The 21,170-nt window shown below is 44.0% G+C and overlaps 1 protein-coding gene across 11 annotated transcripts in view; it reads left to right on the top strand.

Moving 5' to 3' along the window:
- The window catches only part of LOC116946007 (V-set and transmembrane domain-containing protein 2B-like), a 24,831-nt gene extending 4,018 nt beyond the window's left edge, over positions 1–20,813 (top strand). For 3 of the 11 annotated variants that reach the window (XM_032960778.2, XM_076069605.1, XM_076069604.1), the window contains exons 4-8: positions 4,324–4,520; positions 5,028–5,060; positions 6,224–6,397; positions 14,121–14,335; positions 16,476–20,813. In XM_032960778.2, coding sequence (XP_032816669.2) covers positions 4,324–4,520; positions 5,028–5,060; positions 6,224–6,397; positions 14,121–14,335; positions 16,476–16,665 — 809 coding nt within the window. In that variant the 3' untranslated portion in view covers positions 16,666–20,813. The remainder of the gene's footprint in view (positions 1–4,323; positions 4,521–5,027; positions 5,061–6,223; positions 6,398–14,120; positions 14,336–16,475) is intronic. The other 8 variants (XM_032960781.2, XM_032960780.2, XM_032960782.2 and 5 more) reach the window with 8 other exon arrangements.
- Positions 20,814–21,170: the final 357 nt, after the last annotated feature.

Here is a 21,170-nt window from a genome sequence, read left to right on the forward strand (position 1 = left end):
TGGTGCAAAAGCACCAAAATAATTATTAAACTCGACGAATTCGTCAACAACACTGCCCCGAAACGGCAGAACGTGTTCCATGGGACGGTTGGGGCCAATGGCCCTTCTCTGCAGCAGAGATGTTGTCTCTTCATAGCGGAGATCACCTTCCTGCTATGATCAACAGTCACTGCCCTATACGTCGTCTGTTTTATACGTATAGTTTACAACACGTGAGAACATATATTTGTTTTTCTATTGTGGAATTGTTATTGATAATGTGGTGAGTTGTTGCAGATGTGTACTTCCAAATTTCACATTGCTCAATTAGAGACAGCAACAAGGTGATCTTGTAGGCAAGTCTGCTAATAAGTCGCGTGGGTCGGATTTCTTGCGGGTTATTTTGCTTAAAAGCTAAACGCGTGCAGATAAATTTGAGATAAGAAAAAACAAGGGCATTTATTGCAGAACAAATTAGCCGATAATGCTTTTTTTTGACAGAGGCAATGGCGTTGATAACTCTACCGGCAGGTAAATATTCACGGAAATTTTTCACAACTCCGTGTTGGTCATTAACCTGAGATAAGGTTGCCTCAATGAGTCTCTCGAAATCGGGGAGGCGGGGGTGGAGAGGGGGGGGGCGGCGGTCGATGCGGGGTTACCTGGATACCTGCAGGTCCCTTTCTCGGAGCTCGGGTCAAAAGAGATTACCTCTAATCCTCAGGGCATCGGGGAGAGTGCCATCGATGATGATGATGATGACAGCACCCGACTGGACGCGCGCCGCTTGTCGACGCTCGCCATCCACCCGCTCGAGTATCAACCGCTTATCTTCGCGAAGGGGCAATGGCAATCGCGTTAATAGATTGACTCGTACACACACAGTTGTCTTGCTTGTATAGGTGTCTGTCAATGTTATAGTCACATGGTAGCATGTACACATGAATGTTATTTTTACAAATAATAATACCATGCCTTTGTCGCTATTGTCATCGTATTTCGGAGGCTACATGTATCTAATCGAATTTTGTGAGTCGTGTGCTATGCTATACAATTTAGTTTGTCAAGAGATGTTCTCCTTAGTTAAAGTAATGAATTATAATGTATCTATAAGAGCATGGCGTCCGGGTGTGTTTCGGAGATGGAGCGATGACATCGGCTCGCGTGTAGGATACCGGGTGGATTATCACATCACGGGGTCGTTAGAGACGGTGACGGCTTGTGGGGGAGAGTGGGTTGTGGGGGGGTCATCCAGCAGTAGATTTATCATGGCTAACAATTAGTAAAAAAAGCCCTCTGACGGCAGCACATTTAACAATTGTTGATGTAACACCGAGATAGATGTTTTTTTGCTTTAAGCACGTACAAGCACCGCTTTCTGTTTCCGTTGCCAGATGTTAATTGCACGACACGCAACACTCCCTTTGAGCACCGTATTGTCATGCAAGCACGGTCCTTTAATATGCAACGGTTCTACGCATTTAGCATGCGCAAGCTTAACCGGCTGCCGATTGTACGTAGATACCGTGCCGGATTAATGCGCGCCTAATCTCTAACACAAGTTAGAATGTCAACATCGATTGAGATTTCTGGGGGGGACAGAAACCCGCGGCCATACGGAGGTGGCCAGCGGATGGCCGTCCAGCAAGGGGATTCGTGAACCCATCTGTGCGGACTTTTTTATTTAAAAAAAAAACTCATCCCGTTATGCGTGTTGTGTTTTCTTCAGCTACTATAGTTCCTCCCATACACAAACCACGTATCATGCATTTGAGCAAACGTCCCAATTATTAGCAGAATCCTCGTGCAAATTACTCGAAACTCAGTGAGGCTCTACTGGAAAACGAATCAAGATTAATTGTCATAGATCTCTGAAATTAATTCGTTTGTACTGTGGAGTTAACTATTGTACAGTATTTGGTTTAGATTTATTTCCATCCAATTGGTATTCGAAAAAAATAATGGTGCCAACAACTGGGCTATGTTGTTATTAAATTAAATCTACTTCAGTACAATTCCATTAACCAACATCGCACAGGAAAAATATTGACTTAAAGCTTCCGTGACTGCAGGAATTCATATTCTTTGGGTCTTTCGGTAAAGTCACGTAGATAAGTTCAGATTAATAAAAATAAAATGAACAAAAAACTACGACGTTTCGATCACAACACAAGCGATAACGTCGTTATTTTTTTTTTTATTAATTTGAACCTATCTACGTGACTTTCCCGAAAGACCCAAATAAAATCCCACACGAGATCAGGGTCAGTTCGCCTCCACGGCACAGTGCGTTTCCCCTTTAAAGAACGTTCTTCCAAAGCACAATTGTTTTCCTCGGACCTCACGTGCCCGCGTGCTCCACGTTTGCTCCAGCCTTCGTGGAGGCTTCTTCTGCATCTGTGCCGCACGCGTACAATCACATTGCAAGCAAGTTGCTTTTGAATTCAGATGAGATGGCCACACTTGTGTAGTGGCGCCCTCTGTGGGGACAGCAGAGTAAGACGACTCAACCTCAACTGCGGACCCCGAATAATGGAAAACATTGCATTGAATAGGGGGGGGGGGCGGTCTTACAGTTAATGCAGCACTCGGAGTGGCGTAGCTATCGAGCGTGCAGGCGGTGCAACTGCACCAGGGCCCACAGGACCGGGGGTGGCTATGCACGTGGGCTGTAATCCAGCCCTGCGGAGGGAGCGGGAGTTGGTGGATCGCACGCAGATGTCGTGAAACTCCCTTCCCGTGGGGGCGTCGAGGTGGTGCCATACCCTGGCTCGACAGGAGAGGGCTGTAAAGCAAATGTGGACGGATCTCCATCTGTTCCATTTGTATGGGATAGATTGTTGCTCTCTCGCACGGATGGGTTATCTCCGGGCGCTCCAGTTTCCTACCACCTGTGTAAACACTCATTATTTGGCTGAAAAATCTTAATATTTTGAGAACCGCAGAGCTTGGGCTCACCGCCTGCTTACCTGTGATTCCTCACGCATCCGTGCATTACAAATTGTAAGGCATTGTGAATGCAATGTGCATGAATGGTTTTGTATAAAACATGAATGATGCGATGTAAAACTGAACAAGGTGATGAATAAAATATGTCTGCCATTAATTATCCATCGGAGCATCGTCACCGTGTAGTCGGCTTGCCACCTTTTCCACTGCCGATAAACCCAGGCATATTTCTCAGTCAGCCGAGGTCCATTAGTAAAATATCTCGTCACAAATCAATTCCTGCCACCCAAACACAAATTACAATACCCGGACTACCCGGCTCACACCCAGCCAGGTGAACACCCTACCACGTATGAATTATTTACTGAAGTTTTGGAAAATTGGTAATTGCAACTAGATTGAAATGCAAAAAAATAAGAGATTGCATTGCACGGTTGTTGGTTTATTTAAAAAAAAAATGTGAGCGGCTTGCGACATGAGAGGCAGTGTGTAACGCGGCTGTGCAGTGGGAACAAAGGTGTTGTTTATTTCGTTATTACGTCATGATGTTTTTTTAAGCTCAATTTCTGGCGATACTAATACCATATCTATTCATGGCATGTTTATTTAGCCTTAAACGCTGTGTTTACAGGCCTGCATTAGGCATCACTTTTTTTCACCGCTCATTTTTCCCCAACATATTTTTTTGTAACAGGGGAGAATTAATGTTATGCCAGTACGTATATTTCAATCTTTCTCAATCCGTGAAATGTATCAATGTTTTTTCGTGTCGTAAATTCTTACGGACTGCGTCGGCTAAAAATATACGGTGGTGAAAGGCTGAAGCTTGTGTATGCAGTACTGTTTTTTTTTATTTTAACAACCAAAAAAATCCAAGCCGCTGCTAAATGTGACCACTCCATGGATTTACATCAGACCCAGCTGGGTGCAATCCATTTCAGGTGTGACCACCACAGCTCACGTCAATACACGACTGGAGAGAGCCCCCTATTTAATTACATCTATTGACCACACCTGGCACTTAAAAGTTGAAAAACCCGGGACAAATTCACTCTGCTAACTCCTAAAAGACTCCAGGACTGAACGTTTTTGTAATTTAATGGCGTACCATTGAGCACGATGAAGAGACAACACGGACAGAATCGCGCGCGGGAGTCTTGATAATCTGCCGGCTGGAATTGTGTCCGTAACAACAGTTGTCAACTGCGGAACATTTCCGTTGTGCCAGGAGCTTAATTTCTCACCAAATATTTTATCGGTCAGTGCGAGACCGGAGTAGATGACACGTGTAAATGGCCACAGCGGTAGCCTTAGATACCCTGCATGCAATGTGCTGGAGAGCCGGACTGAAACGCAGCCCCCGATTTACCACCCGTTGTCTGTCCCCACCATCAGCAGGCATGTTCACCGAGGTGCCCCAGGACGTGATGGCAGTGGAGGGCGACGACGTGGTGCTCATATGCGCCTACCAGGGCAGCGGCCCCACCTCGCACTCCATCGAGATGCAGTGGTGGCACATGCGTGGGGAGCCCTACCGCGGGGGACCTGCCCCCAAGGCCCTGCCGCCAGCCACCAGCCCCGCCCGTCCCCAGGTAGTCCCACGGACAGCTCCCCGTCGAGGCTTCAACACAAGCCGCGATGCCGCATGGGTGGCGGTGGTGCACGAGCACGGATTACAGAAACGTACTGAACACTTTCGTCAATGACACTGCGCTCAAATTATATATGTCCAGAAAAGGCAATGTTTTGGACTACAGCCCTTCGTATTGTTAGGAAAAATTGCCGTTTTCCTTAACATGCTATTTTTTTTCCATTGTGGATGGAGGCGTTTTACCTTGCTGGGATCTCACATTTGCAACGGTGTGTAGAGATGTGCGTTTAAATTGTTTTTTTAATGCTTTCAGTGGATGCTCCTCATAACCAACATATGAACAGACTTTCAGTATGAAGAGATGCAAAGTTACCAGCTTGCCTGAGCGCCTACTGCTACAATACAGATAGATGTTCGTCCATCTATACATCCAGAACAAAGATTGAATTTGCAAGTTAAAAAAGTTTATTTTACAAACAATTGAAATTCACTTTTTCCCTTTCCACAGACATCCAAGAACAGCGACGCTACTAAAATTAGCGTGAGTACTTTACAACAACGTCTTCCTCCCCACCCACCCCTATATCGACATTGCCGCAGCCACAATAGTGCATTTAAAAGCCATGGGCCCGAGGTTTTGTGTCGTGGTCGCCAAAGGTGCGGTGAGGAGGCAGCCAGGTAGGATGGAGTGGAATAGGCCTCGACCAATGCAGAGGATTTGCAACGGCAGCTTTGCTATTGGCCAGGGGCGAAATTCGGGGTGCCCCCTGCCGCCTCGTACAGGTGCCATTCCGTGGGAGTGCTTTGAATTGGCCAACGAGATTCCGAAGTTTGGATTGTACAGGTATCCCTCGATTTACGAAAGGGTTGCGTTCTGAAGCAACAACAAAAAACGCGCAAAACGACATTTCGTGAATGGGAATGGCTTTTCCCATAATTTAATAAAAAAAATGAGGGGTGTGTTTCGGACAGTCATTCCAACTGTACTCCTAAGCCGAAACATATACACCACCTATATCGCTATTCGCAATACAAAAACAATAATAATAATAATGAACATACATATTAAATCGATCGAATAATGATCAATTTAATACAAAAACAATCATCTTTTTCAGGGAACTCACCAAAAGATCTGCGCATTGAAAATGACTGTAAAGGTGATGTGGAGGCGTCGCTGTTGCACTGCAGGGACACTGCGACGCTGTCGTGGATGAATGCCGACGCAGCCTCCTTGTTTGATGCTCTCATGGCACGTGCCGTACTGAAATTTCGTGATCGCGGAAGTTAGATTTAATTAAACGAAAAGTGTCTATCATTTGTCAAATGCGTGAACGAAAAATGTTTGTTAAACCGAACATTTGTATATCGAGGGATACCTTTACGGGGGCGGCCAGACTAGGTGCCCCATATTTTGAGTACATTTTAATGTATTCCGTGTAAATCGATTCGAAATACAAAAAACTAAAATCATAAAATGTATTAAAATAGCCACCTATTAAAAACCACGAAACTGCAATTTTAGAATTTTTTGCATTAAAATCAGACACAATTCTGTAGTTACAAATGCATGATGTGAACTTGGAAGGTGGAACAGCCCCCCCCCCCCCCCCCCAAGCCTAAGTCTAAGAATCGTGGCGACGGGAGGCAGCATTCCGTGCCATTCGCGGCGGCGGTGGCGGCCACGGCGGTGTCGTCACGCAGGCCGTCAAGGTGATGGGGAGCGACATCTCCAACTACCTGCGGCTGTCGAGCGTGCGCCGCGAGGACGAGGGCCTGTACGAGTGCCGCGTGAGCGACCGCAGCGACGACAACACCCAGGAGCACAAGGCCCAGGCCACGCTGCGTGTGGACTTCCGCCTGCAGGGCGACATGCAGGTAAAAGCCCCCCGCTCACTCGCTCGCCACTCAACCGGGGGGCCTCGCTAAGACACAGAGACCAATGGACACTTAGCGCCAGGTGAGAGCAGTAGGGAACTAGATGGAAAAAAAGCATCCAAGACTTATGAACTACAGAGACAGACAATGGAATCAATATAGGAGACATGAAGAACAGTCAATACAAACCATGTAAAGAGACCAGAATATGCAAGACGGTTATTACAAATGAGACACAAATTACATTCAACAGAGATAGTGAGAACAAGTGAGAAATAAACAAAACAACAACAAAAATAAGATTTTAAATCAAATCACAAAAGTGAACCATGGCAATGCATTAGGCAGTCAATTGTCAATTTCCTGTGCAGTTTTAGTGGTGGCCGTCGAAGCATGGTTCGGTTTGGTCTTGGGGAAATGTGTTCAATGGTATTAGGCTATGTGTGCTGGCTATAATTGGGGCCAATTGCCGCGAGTTCTTTTTTGCGAATAATACATCGCACTGATGTGCACTTTTAATGGAAAATATAAATGTTGTGTTACATAAATCTCCTGCCATAGCCGATCTGACAAATGGAACATGGCACATTTCCATGTGTGTCTAGTAGCGACAATGGTAATTTTCCTCCCGAAATATGTCCTTATCACCGTTTAAATTACCTGCCGGTGCCTCTTGCTACATTACGTACATTGGAGAATGCAGATTTATTGTTCTTAAAAACAAACACACCTGTGTTTGGAGTTTAACTCACCAGCGTGGTTCACAGCGTTCACAAAATCGACAGAGCAACGGGCTAAATTTTGATTTAAAGCTTTCGTGACTGCAGTAATTCATATTCTTAGTTCTTTCGGTAAAGTCACGTTGAAGGGAAACAACAAAATAATAAAATATATATAAAACAATAAAAATTCTCACGACGTTTCGACCATAACACAAACGGTTGTCTTCAGGTGTGTTGGTTTGCGTTATGGTCGAAACGTCGTGAGAATTTTTATTGTTTTATATATATTTTATTATTTTGTTGTTTCACTTCAACGTGACTTTACCGAAAGAACTAGGAATAAGAGCAACGGGCTGTTTCGGCTGGTGCGTTCCAAATTTACGATCAGCATAGCTCGAATGGAAAACCCCAAACCACATCTACGCAGCTCCGCACAACAAAACCCTGCAGCGTCCACGTTGTGCCAAGCTGCGCAGTGTCACGGAGAGATTTCCTGTACACATGATATGATTCGGCATGCTCTAACAATGGACGTTGATTATCTTTGGCATATAACTAAACATGTAACAGCATCGAGGGGACGCAGCTAATGACCGATATATGTGAGACGAGGCCTACATAGGTAGCGGCCATGTCATCATTCACCCATCCCAGTGATTTGATTCAGCATCGTGATTCGAGGCAATAATCAGTTTTCTTTTGTCTCGTTTTACTGGCTCATTGATCTGGTTTCACCTTTTTACCGTGTTTGTACAGTTTGCTCCACTAGCATGAATGTAACATGAGCATAACATGTGGATATATTTACATAAATTAGAAATGCAATTATAAATATTGACGCATGTATATGTGAATCGTTACGTTGTTACATGCCTAATAGCCAGACTTGTGTGCTGAAAATACGGAATCAGAATCTTTATTTATCTGTTTTCACAAATGTCCAGTAAGACTATGGGCCTGTCCTGTGGAGATTACAAAGAAAACATTCGTAGCAAAAACACTCCACACGCTCGTCAACAACACTGCCAAAAACGAAATTAATGTCAATATATGATGACAGTTCGGGACCATGGACCTTCCTCATAGCACATCAGCAGACAGGCCAGAGAGCGAGAGATATTAAGGATGAGAGAGATATTAAGGATGAGAGAGATAATAAGGATGAGAGAGATATTAAGGATGAGAGAGATATTAAGGATGAGAGAGATAATAAGGATGAGAGAGATATTAAGGATGAGAGAGATAATAAGGATGAGAGAGATATTAAGGATGAGAGAGATAATAAGGATGAGAGAGATATTAAAGATGAGGGAGATATTAAGGATGAGAGAGAGATATTAAGAATGAGAGAGAGATAATAAGGATCACAGATATATTAAGGATCACAGATATATTAAGGATGAGAGAGATAATAAGGATGAGAGAGATATTAAGGATGAGAGAGAGCGATAATAAGGATGAGAGAGATTTTAAGGATGAGAGAGAGATAATAAGGATGAGAGATATTAAGGATGAGAGATATTAAGGATGAGAGAGATAATAAGGATGAGAGAGATAATAAGAATGAGAGAGATATAATAAGGATGAGAGAGATATTAAGGATGAGAGAGATAATAAGGATGAGAGAGATATTAAGGATGAGAGAGATAATAAGGATGAGAGATATTAAGGATGAGAGAGATAATAAGGATGAGAGAGATAATAAGGATGAGAGATATTAAGGATGAGAGAGATATTAAGGATGAGAGCGATATTAAGGATGAGAGAGATATATTAAGGATGAAAGAGATATTAAGGATGAGAGATATTAAGGATCAGAGAGAGATATTAAGGATGAGAGAGAATAAGGACGAGAGAGATATTAAGGATGAGAGAAATAATAAGGATGAGAGAGATATTAAGGATGAGAGAAATAATAAGGATGAGAGAGATTAAGGATGAGAGAGATATTAAAGATGAGAGAGATAATAAGGATGAGAGCGATAATAAGGATGAGAGAGAGACATTAAGGATGAGAGAGATAATAAGGATGAGAGAGATATTAAGGATGAGAGAAATAATAAGGATGAGAGAGATTAAGGATGAGAGAGATATTAAAGATGAGAGAGGTAATAAGGATGAGAGCGATAATAAGGATGAGAGAGAGACATTAAGGATGAGAGAGATATTAAGGATGAGAGAGATATTAAGGATGAGAGAGATATTAAGGATGAGAGAGATAATAAGGATGAGAGAGATAATAAGGATGAGAGAGATATAATAAGGATGAGAGAGATATTAAGGATGAGAGAGATAATAAGGATGAGAGAGATAATAAGGATGAGAGAGATATTACGGATGAGAGAGATATTAAGGATGAGAGAGATATTAAGGATGAGAGAGATATTAAGGATGAGAGAGATAATAAGGATGAGAGAGATATTAAGGATGAGAGAGATAATAAGGATGAGAGAGATATTAAGGATGAGAGAGATATTAATGATGAGAGAGATAATAAGGATGAGAGAGAGATAATAAGGATGAGAGAGATATTAAGGATGAGAGAGATAATAAGGATGAGAGAGATATAATAAGGATGAGAGAGATATTAAGGATGAAAGAGATATTAAGGATGAGAGATATAATAAGGATGAGAGAGATATTAAGGATGAGAGAGATAATAAGGATGAGAGATATAATAAGGATGAGAGAGATATTAAGGATGAAAGAGATATTAAGGATGAGAGAGATAATAAGGATGAGAGAGATATTAAGGATGAGAGAGATAATAAGGATGAGAGATATAATAAGGATGAGAGAGATATTAAGGATGAGAGATATTAAGGATGAAAGAGATAATAAGGATGAGAGAGATAATAAGGATGAGAGAGATATTAAGGATGAGAGAGATATTAAGGATGAGAGAGAGATATTAAGGATAATAGAGAAATAATAAGGATGAGAGAGATAATAAGGATGAGAGAGAGATAATAAGGATGAGAGAGAGATAATAAGGATGAGAGAGATATTCAGAATGAGAGAGATATTAAGGATGAGAGAGATATTAAGGATGAGAGAGATAATAAGGATGAGAGAGATAATAAGGATGAGAGAGATATAATAAGGATGAGAGAGATATTAAGGATGAGAGAGATATTAAGGATGAGAGAGATATTAAGGATGAGAGCGATAATAAGGATGAGAGAGAGATAATAAGGATGAGAGAGCGATAATGAGGGTTAGAGACTGCGCTTAACAGTTTTTAAATTTTACCAGTTTTTAAATATCACTATGAATATACTCTTTGGTTCTTTCGGTAAATTCGCGTAGGTAAAAATAAAAAATAAAATAAAGTTAATCAAATTACGACGTTTCGGAGGCAACACAAGCTTCCGTCATCAGGTGTAACTAGCACAGCAAAATTACTGGTTCATTGCAGTCACGAAAACTTCAAATCTAGAATCCCTATGAATAGTTACACTCTTAGTAGCTACAGTGAGGGAAAAAAGTATTTGATCCCCTGCTGATTTTGTACGTTTGCCCACTGAGAAAGAAATGATCCGTCTATAATTTTAATGGTAGGTTTCTTTGAACAGCGAGAGACAGAATAACAACAACAAAATCCAGAAAAACGCATGTCAAAATTTTTATAAATTGATTTGCATTTTAATGAGGGAAATAAGTATTTGACCCCTCTACAAAACATGACTTAGTACTTGGTGGAAAAACCCTTGTTGGCAATCACAGAGGTCAGACGTTTCATGTAGTTGGCCACCAGGTTTGCACACATCTCAGGAGGGATTTTGTCCCACTCCTCTTTGCAGATATTCTCCAAGTCATTAAGGTTTCGAGGCTGACGTTTGGCAACTCGAACCTTCAGTTCCCTCCACAGATTTTCTATGGGATTAAGGTCTGGAGACTTGCTAGGCCACTCCAGGACCTTAATGTGCTTCTTCTTGAGCCACTCCTTTATTGCCTTGGCCGTGTGTATTGGGTTATTGTCATGCTGGAATACCCATCCACGACCCATTTTCAATGCCCTGGCTGAGGGAAGGAGGTTCTCACCCAAGATTTGACGGTACATGGCCCCGTCCATCGTCCCTTTGATGCGTTGAAGTTGTCATGTCCGCTTAGCAGAAAAACACCCCCAAAGCATAATGTTTCCACCTCCATGTTTGATGGTGGGGATGGTGTTCTTGGGATCATAGCAGCATTCCTCCTCCTCCAAACATGGCGAGTTGAGTTGATGCCAAAGAGCTCCATTTTGGTCTCATCTGACCACAACACTTTCACCCAGTTGTCCTCTGAATCATTCAGATGTTTATTGGCAAACTTCAGACGGGCATGTGTATGTGCTTTCTTGAGCAGGGGGACCTTGTGGGCGCTGCAGGATTTCAGTCCTTCACGGCGTAGTGTGTTACCAATTGTTTTCTTGGTGACTATGGTCCCAGCTGCCTTGAGATCATTGTCAAGATCCTCCCGTGTAGTTCTGTGCTGATTCCTCACCGTTCTCATGATCATTGCAATTCCACGAGGTGAGATCTTGCATGGAGCCCCAGGCCGAGGGCGATTGACAGTGCTTTTCTGTTTCTTCCATTTGCGAATAATCGCACCAACTGTTGTCACCTTCTCACCAAGCTGATGGTCTTGTAGCCCATTCCAGCCTTGTGTAGGTCTACAATCTTGTCCCTAACATCCTTGGAGAGCTCTTTGGTCTTGGCCATGGTGGAGAGTTTGGAATCTGATTGATTGATTGCTTCTGTGGACAGGTGTCTTTTATACAGGTAACAAGCTGAGATTAGGAGCACTCCCTTTAAGAGTGTGCTCCTAATCTCAGCTCGTTACCTGTATAAAAGACACCTGGGAGCCAGAAATCTTTCTGATTGAGAGGGGGTCAAATACTTATTTCCCTCATTAAAATGCAAATCAATTTACACCATTTTTGACATGCGTTTTTCTGGATTATTTTGTTGTTATTCTTTCTCTCACTGTTCAAATAAACCTACCATTAAAATTATAGACTGATCATTTCTTTGTCAGTGGGCAAACGTACAAAATCAGCAAGGGATCAAGTACTTTTTTCCCTCACTGTATGGAGTACCAGACAAACCTTCAACAAACATCGCGCCTCGTGCTACGAGAACCGCGCAAATGCCGAATGGACTTTGCGCCATTCTTCTAGCACAATGCCGTCACGATACCTAACGTGCTGACTTACACGTGTTCGGCAAGCTAATATCCCAACACGTGAGCGCGTCATCATCGTTATCATTGTCGAGTGCACGGCGCGCGCGATATGCACAATGGACACACGGACTGCGACGCACACACTCACACATACGCGCACACAGGCGTGCGCGCACACTCAGACAAACACGCGCGCACACTCAGACAAACACGCGCGCGCAACACACACACACTAAGACACACGCGCGCACACACACTCACACACGTACACACACTCACACACACTCGCACACGTGCACACACTCACACACACTCACACACGCGCACACACATTCACACACGCGCACACACTCATACACACGCGCACAACAACAACAACCGCCATTCGCCACTAAGTGGCGGTGACGTCACCACGACGCTTGTGCCAGGCCATGTGCACCTTGAGGCCACGTGAAGTGTCGAACGCCCGCTAGCAGGAGGTCACGGGGCAGACCCAGGTGCCACGGGTCGACTGACTGAGATGACTGGCTGATGCACCACCTGTGCCTCCTACTGTGCCAACCTGCTGTGCTTTAGCCACCCGGCGCTACGCTCGTTGTTGTGAGCGTCGCTCCTCCGCCCTCCGTTGTTGTTGGAGGGCGACTGCCTCAAACTGCCCAGTAGCGTCCTTCACGAGCCTCCTCCACATAGGCCGATCTTGACACTGCTGGTACCAGTCATCGGCAAGTCAGCTCCACGTCCTCCTGTACCACATCACTCCATCTCTTCTCTAGCCCGTGCCATGCCCGTTTAGCCCCCTCGATCCGGCCGAACAAAAGCTGTTTCGGCATGCGGTGGCTGGGCATGCGGGCTACATGACCCAGCCATCGCAGCCTTCCCCGCCGGAGGAGCTCACCGATGGGACCTTGCCCAGATCTTTCAAGGATTTGTGAGCTCCTCACACAATCCAGTCTGGTTAAACCCAGGATGGATCGTAGGCAGGCTAGCCTAAATGTTTCTAACCGGCGAAGATGTTCCATTAAGGGGGTCCACGTTTTGCAAGCGTAGAGAAGGGAGGGAATGACCGTGGCCGAGAAGACCTGAAGCTTAGTGCGGAGCGACAGACCAGGTAGCTTCCACACAGCGTTACGCAACCGATGAAAAGATATTGCCGCTCGATTGATTCGGAGTGAGACCTCTGCTGTTAAATTGGAGCTGGTCACAAGCACACTGCCCAGGTATGGGACACTCTCCACTCTCTCCACAACTGCCCCATCACCGATTGGGAGTTGTGGGGGTGGAGTGTCCGATGGTACAAAATACCCAGGCAGGTGCTTAGTTTTGGTCGGGCTGATGGTAAGGCCCCACCTCTTAGTGGCACGCTCCAGTCTCAGCAGCAGCGTCTCCAACTCCTCCTCTGAATGAGCAGCTATTACCAAATCATCGGCATACATAACGTAGTTGAGCAATAGGGAGCCATCCCTTGACCGCACCCGGGCATCGATCAGCCTCCCATTATATCTGTACCAAATGGAGATTCCCCCGGTACAGCCACGACGGAAATATGTAACACGCGCACACACACTCACACACGTGCACACACCCACACACGCGCACAATCACACACACTCACACACACCCACACACACGCGCACACACTCTCACACACTCACACACACCCACACACGCTCACACACACTCACACACACCCACACACACGCGCACACACTCACGCGCGCACGCTCACACTCACTCACACACACACGCGCGCGCGCGCATAACGGGGGCGGCAAAGCAAAGCGACAACAAAAGACGCGACACTGCAGCAAGCGACATGCGCTAGCATCACCGTGCAGGCGGCTTGTTTCTCAATGTCCTCCACTCGCACAAGCACGCTCCGGAGGCTCGGCCGCTCATCCGCGGCAACCCCGCCCTGGGCAAGAGCCAGGCGCACGCCACTCCGCCCGCGCTGCGAGAGGCCGGACACAAGCGGCAGCAGGCGAAGCCGTCTACGAGCGCGCCCAGCCAGGGCCAGCCGTCCGGGAGGCGGCACTACACCGGTGGGTGAGAGGTCCGCAGCCCTTCTTACGAGCTACAGAATGTTCTCCTCTTTTGGTGGGGGCTAGGGTGGGCACGGTGTGTGTCTGTGTGTGTGAGGGACCAATGGGGAGCGATAGTGTAGCGGTTAGCGCTACGCTGCGCTATGAACCTGGCGACCCAGGTTCGATTTCTTGCTCACGGCCAACACCAGTGACGATTATCTGAACCGGTACCCGGGCCTCCCCTAGGTCGACTCAGCCTCAAATGAGTACCTGGTGCGGTGTGTAAACATTGCCACTGGGGAGACAAAGGCGGTCGGGCGTGGTGCTGGCCACCCACCCCCTTGTGTACCGTTCCGGCCTTCATAGGTGCTCGCTAACAGCACTTGCCCCTACAGTCTGTTAAGGCTATATGGGGGATATTTGATCTTTGTTTGAGTGACCAAGTGTGGGATTGTGGAGGGGGGGGGGGAGAGACGTGGAGACGCTTTATCCGAGTTGGACGTCAAAAGTGTTGAAACTTTTGACGTACAACAATAGCGGGATGTATCGTAGAATAAGAATAGCATTCCGCAATGCTAATAGAGGGGAGAATTCTACGTAAATGCATTGTCCAGAGCGGTGTATTATTAAGGAACTGACAAAAAACTTAACTTTAAATGCCCCGAGAAGACTTACAGGTTTCCCAGGACAGCTAAGAAGAAAAACAGGAGAATGACAACACGACATGGGGTCCTGCCAGCTCAGTGCGGCTGACTCTGGTATAGGTTAAACCGTCTCCCACTATGGCATTCTGACAATTTTAAATCCCCCCCGACCCACAGAGTACACGGAATGTGCAGAAATTCCCAGAAACAATCATCCTAAATTAATGAATACACCCAACTGACATGTTTGTGCCTGCGCTATTGTTGACCTAAGCTAGAAGACAGGAGATGTCTGCTTATTTTACAGGCCATTTCCGAGTTATTCTAAGCACAATATTTAAAACTTGTTTTATATATATAGCTCGTTACCTCATGCATGCAAACCCCTTAATCGGGCAGCATCAAGGCTCTAAAGTCCAGTCCTCAACTCTTATGTCACCGTTGCTGTGTTTACCTATTTTACATTGTCTCACAACGTGTGACAAATAAAATCAACCTAAGCATTCTCACGAGTGACTCACACAACGCGGCTAAAATCACTCCTCCACCACACCTCGCCCGGAGCCATGCGAGTGACTGCGCTCCACTCGCTCTTAGCGGGGTGTGTATCCCACCGTGACCTCTAAGCTACCTGTGCCCTGGGAAAGTGGACGGCACTGGCCAGTACTGCAAGCGACGTGGTCAGCCGTGCTCAAGCCAATTATATTCAACCAAACGGGCCAATGACACTGGGCAGTTGCCAGCGGTGCCCTTCCCCGTGGGCACAGCGACGTGACGCTGTTTCTGAAGACGGGTGGACCCAGCCTTTGCTAATTTTAGCATGAACAAAGTAGGTCAGGCCTCATTCATTGTAAAGTATACAGGAATGTGGCTTTGCGTGTGTGATTGCTAGAGCATGTATTTTGCTTTCAAACTAATTCATGTAAGGAGTAAATACTAAACATAATGAGAATGTGATGTGCACATCAGTGAAGAATTAAAACTAATCCATGTTATTTCTTATAACACGCTCAGTGAACATGCTGGGTGGGCAGTAAACTGTGCGTCACGATGTATATCAGGATTCTGCGGTGGTGGAGTGGTTCCCATACTGGACTTCAAAGCCAGAGGTCGCCGGTTCAATCGCCCGGCACAGAAATTTGGAACATCAGTGCAGGTTTCTTAAATGTCTGCCCCCACCAGCCTCTGCCCATCGAGCAGTATGAATGGCTGCCACCACAGTCGGTCAATTGACACGTCACATGTGGTTGGGTAACAGTGTGGGTACTCCCACGTCTTCTAAGATCTCTGTCCAGCATGGAATAGTAGGCCAAAGGTGCCCTCTTGGAGCAGTGCTCGAGCTCCCTGCAAGTGGGGTGGGGCCGTCCACCAGCAGTGGTGGCACCAAGCAATTGGAGGGCTGTACCTTAACCATTTCTATATTTGTTTTGTTCACTTGTGTTGATGTCTGTTGTGCTAGTTGTATTGGGAGCGTGTTGGATCGTCATGGTGCCGCAGGTTCACTTGTGTCTTGTTTTTGGCGCAGGCAGTGGGGGCCCACGCTCGGCCTTGAGCGGGTTCACACTGAGTCTGCTGTTAACACTCCAACTTCTACCTTTCTGAAATCAGCTCAATCCCTGGAAGATTACCCCCCACCCTTCTCGGCACTCCTCCCTAGCACTCCCCCCCCCCCACTCCAAAAAAGATCACACATCCCCCACTCCCCCCCGTCCTGAAGATTACGACAATCTCCCCCCCGATGACGTCTGCGATCAGAATAAAAAAAAAACTTGTTAGAACGTTTGCTTGATTTATATTATCTAAAACACTTCGCCCGGGTTTAGACAATACTATAAGCCATTAATAACAGTATTATTAAATAATTGTACCTTGTCAAAATACGATGACTACAAATTTTAACCGAATGCCCGGTTGTATTGCATGTGGAAAACATTTATCAGTTGGGCTTCGAACATGTAAGCCTGTTTATACTACATTGGCGGGGCATGTGTCACACGGCGAAAAGTAATTGGAGAAACAAAATATATTGCTCTTCTTTAGGAATGTACATACTTGTCAATCAATTTGTGTCATCACTTTCAGTGCACTTAATAGTTGAACATCGAAATGAAACGGAGAGATATGTTTGCCGAGTCTTTGATTTTTTTAACATATATATCTAGAATCCTGTTGTAAAATGAGTACTTGGATTAGAGTCGTTGATTGTTGATATTCATTACAACGGGCGATGTGTTTATTGATGAAAACGTCAATGGTATTGAATTATGGACAGGGTGAAATTTCAAGAGTGAAATGTTTAAAAAGTGTAACGGTCAGAGCGTTTGTAATGTGCTAAGAGTAATTCCACATTTTGCAGTGTTCAACAAAAGGATTGCAAATAAACGTTTGGCGGACATATATCCCGAGGGTATTATTGTATTACATTTCTGCATTATAGTTGCGATAAAATGGTTCACCGTATATAGCCTAATAAAACGGAGTAAAACACTGGATCACGTAAAAAGGAATATCGTGTAAAACATTGAAAGGTAATTAAACACTGAAACGTATGCTGTTGCACGAAATTGCACACACATTACATTTCAATCACATCATCAAAAATATAAACTCAAGTGGCTTTATTGTATTGCTTCTCAAATATATTTTAAAAAGCATTTATAAGTGACAAGTTGAATATTATAATAGGGTTTTTCCCCTTTTTTTCTGGCAACAAAACTGAAACCTTTTTTTGTTGCCAGAAAAAATGGGAAAAACTCTATTATTATATTTTGGTACTGGCAAAGGAGGTCTAATGATGAAGTTGAATATTCTTTTCATAATTTACGGAAAATTACAGCACATATGGGATTAATTGGTTTTCCACATTTGCAATAATTTTTTTAATATTTTATTTGAAAACATGTTAACAAACTAAAAAAAATGCCAACATCATCAGTAAGAGCAGTGCTGTATATAAGTGTAGATACGAACCACATCACCGCAACACAACATTCAGCGAACAAAACGGCAGCTTGCTAAGAAAAGCAGATGACAGCGGTGATGTTATTCACAACAGCTGTTCCATATCCTTGGCTTTGCTGAAATAACCACTGAACTGCGCCTAAAGGCTGTCGTTTAAGGGAGCTCATCGGCACGTACACGTGGTTTATTCTGCACTCTGTGTCCGTCATGAGTGGCATGATCATGACAAAACATATCTCTGCGCAGCGCGGACATCTTCATGCGGTACTTCCTGTGTGTTGTTATTTTACGAGGAAATGACGTCAATTCATCGAAGATAACTTACCCCTTTAATTTCCAGTTGGCCACCGAACAAAAAGAAAATCTTTGCGGACAAACATTAAAAAAACATGTGAACGTTGAGAGAGTTCGTGTAAATAAATAGACAACAGCTTCATCCTAAAATTGTAAGCTCTGTAAAAAATACACAAACGATGTATGTGGCATTGTTACGTGAAAAATGTATTCGGTTTGAAGATTTCAAGACGTGGTTTGATAGAATAAATTTATTGGATATATTAGTTTTACGCTTATCTGCACAGTAACAGGTGTTTCTTTGATTCGCCTTTATCTAAAATGGAACCTTTTTCATTTCTTGTCAATTTAAGGACTCATGTGTAACCTTTAAGGGCAGTCGCTTGTGTATATTTAATCCAAAACAAGACTACTTATTTTGTCGTGCCTAGTAAATTCAACAGCACTATTTTAATGTATTTTTTTACGTGGTGCACTTTGCTTACAGGTTCCATTAATTTCGTATAAGTATGTTCATTGTGCTTGCTAAACACTTTACAATGAAAATGAATTTTGATTCAAAGCTTTCGTGACTGCAGTGATTCATATTCTTGGTTCTTTCGGTAAAGTCACGTTGAAGGGAAACAATAAAATAATAAAATATATATAAAACAATAACATTCTCACGACGTTTCGACTGTAACACAGTCATCATCAGGTGTGAAAAACCAACGGCAAGAAGCATTTGAAAGAAGTGGCGGTTTGTATTTATTAATTTATTTTCAAACGCTGCATCTATTTATGGACGGTATTTGCATTTATTTAAAAAACGTTAGCTCCACGGAGAGCGATTTGACAGTTTGTTTAGAAGGACGAGTCCATCTATGTTTGGAAAAGAGGAGGGGGGAGACGAAAATTTAATGTATGCTGTGTGAAAGCCACCGTTAGCGTGAACAATCAATTAAGACCCGAAATGGTTTATCAAATCCTTCCAATGATTGCTAAGCCAGAATCCATCTTCTCGGTTGAAATTGTTTCTGTGTTTGTATATGTGGATAGCCTCATGAATGAATCTCTCATGGTAGCCCGATGGCTTGCAAAGAACCTCTGTCTTGGAGAAGTCAATGTCATGCGAGCCTACTGAATTATAACAGTGATCTGCCACGGCCGAGGTGTTGGTCCTACCGTGTTTAAGGTCTGCTTTGTGTTCACGAATGCGGTCCGAGACATGTCGTTTGGTTTCTCCAATGTAACTACTACCACAGAGGCAACTTAGTTTGTAGACACCAGGGTACTGTATGTCCGGAATCACATCTTTTACAGACGGAACCAGATCACGGATTTTATGTAATGTGTTGAAACGGACCTGGATCATTCAAGATTTTGGAGATCTTTTTTGTGATCCCCGCAATGTAGGGTAAAGTGATGGTTTTGAAAGGCTCCTGAAGAGGGTCCTTCATGCTTTGAGTGATAGCTTTGCAGATTGTATAGTCGGAGTAACCATTAGCCTTAAGAGCTTGGTGTACGTGCTTGAGTTCACTGCCTATGTGTTCCTGGTCGGATATGCATTGGGCTCTATGGTGCAGAAACTTGATGAGAGAATTCTTCTGTGATGGATGGTGGTGGGAATCCGGTTTCAGATAAGCATCCGTATGGGTAGCTTTCCTGTAGACAGAGTGGCTCATTGAACCATCAGGTCTCTTTTTTTATTAGGACATCCAAAAAAGTTAGCTTGCCATCTTTTTCGACTTCCATGGTAAATCTGATGGCTGGGTGTATGGAATTGATGTGGTTGAAGAATTGGTCTAGAGCAGGAGAAACCAAACGACATGTCTCGGACCGCATTCGTGAACACAAAGCAGACCTTAAACACGGTAGGACCAACACCTCGGCCGTGGCAGATCACTGTTATAATTCAGTAGGCTCACATGACATTCACTTCTCCAAGACAGAGGTTATTTGCAAGCCATTGGGCTACCATGAGAGATTCGTTCATGAGGCTATCCACATATACAAGCACAGAGACAATTTCAACCGAGAAGATAGATTCTGGCTTAGCAATCATTGGAAAGATTTGATAAACCATTTCAGGTCTTAATTGATTGTTCACGCTTACAGTGGCTTTCAGACAGCATACATTACATTTTTCGTCTCCCCCCTCCTCTTTTCAGAACATAGATGGACTCGTCCTTCTAAACAAAATGTCAAATCGCTATCCGTGGCGCTAACGTTTTTTTAAATAAATAAATAGAAACACCGTAAATAAATACAGTTTTTGAAAATAAATTAATAAATACAAACCGCCGCTTCTTTCAAATTCTTCTTGCCGTTGGTTTTTCACACCTGATGATGACTGTTTGTGTTACAGTCGAAGCGTCGTGAGAATTTTATTGTTTTATATATTTTATTGTTTCCCTTCAACGTGACTGTACCGAAAGAATCAAGAATATAAAAATGAAAATGAACTGAATGTATTGTAACCTTGCAATGTTCTTAAACCCAGTAATACTTCATTACGTGTATTTATTTATCTCATCAAAGTGCACCACCACCAGTCTTTGAAATGTAGTTACCGGTATATAAATTATTCTAAACTTGTACAAGAACCAATAAAACACTTTTTTCTGCATTATTGGTTTTTGCTGCATTAACATGATTAATAGATATATATATATTTTTTTTCATTCGACATCCACGATATTCCTGTTCGTGCAGTCTGTACCAGTCATCGTGTGTATTAAAGTATAAACACTTTACGATTTAAATAGCATTACACCAACTGCAGTACTATATTGTCGCACGTGCCCTGGTGCGAGATATCGATTTGGGCTCCGCCCCCCCCCCCCCCACATTCGTAGCTCGGTGGCTGGGCCCCTCCGGCCCGTGGGTCCCGTTGCAGTTGCACCGCCTGCACACTCGATAGCTCTGCCACTGCCCTGTACATTTGTGAATGACCTTCACATTCATCCGCACCTCTGACTTGTGT

Source organism: Petromyzon marinus, chromosome 25 (assembly GCF_048934315.1).
Source record: "Petromyzon marinus isolate PM22_M1 ecotype Great Lakes invasive population chromosome 25, UKy_Petmar_22M1.pri1.0, whole genome shotgun sequence".
Taxonomy (NCBI): domain Eukaryota; kingdom Metazoa; phylum Chordata; class Hyperoartia; order Petromyzontiformes; family Petromyzontidae; genus Petromyzon; species Petromyzon marinus.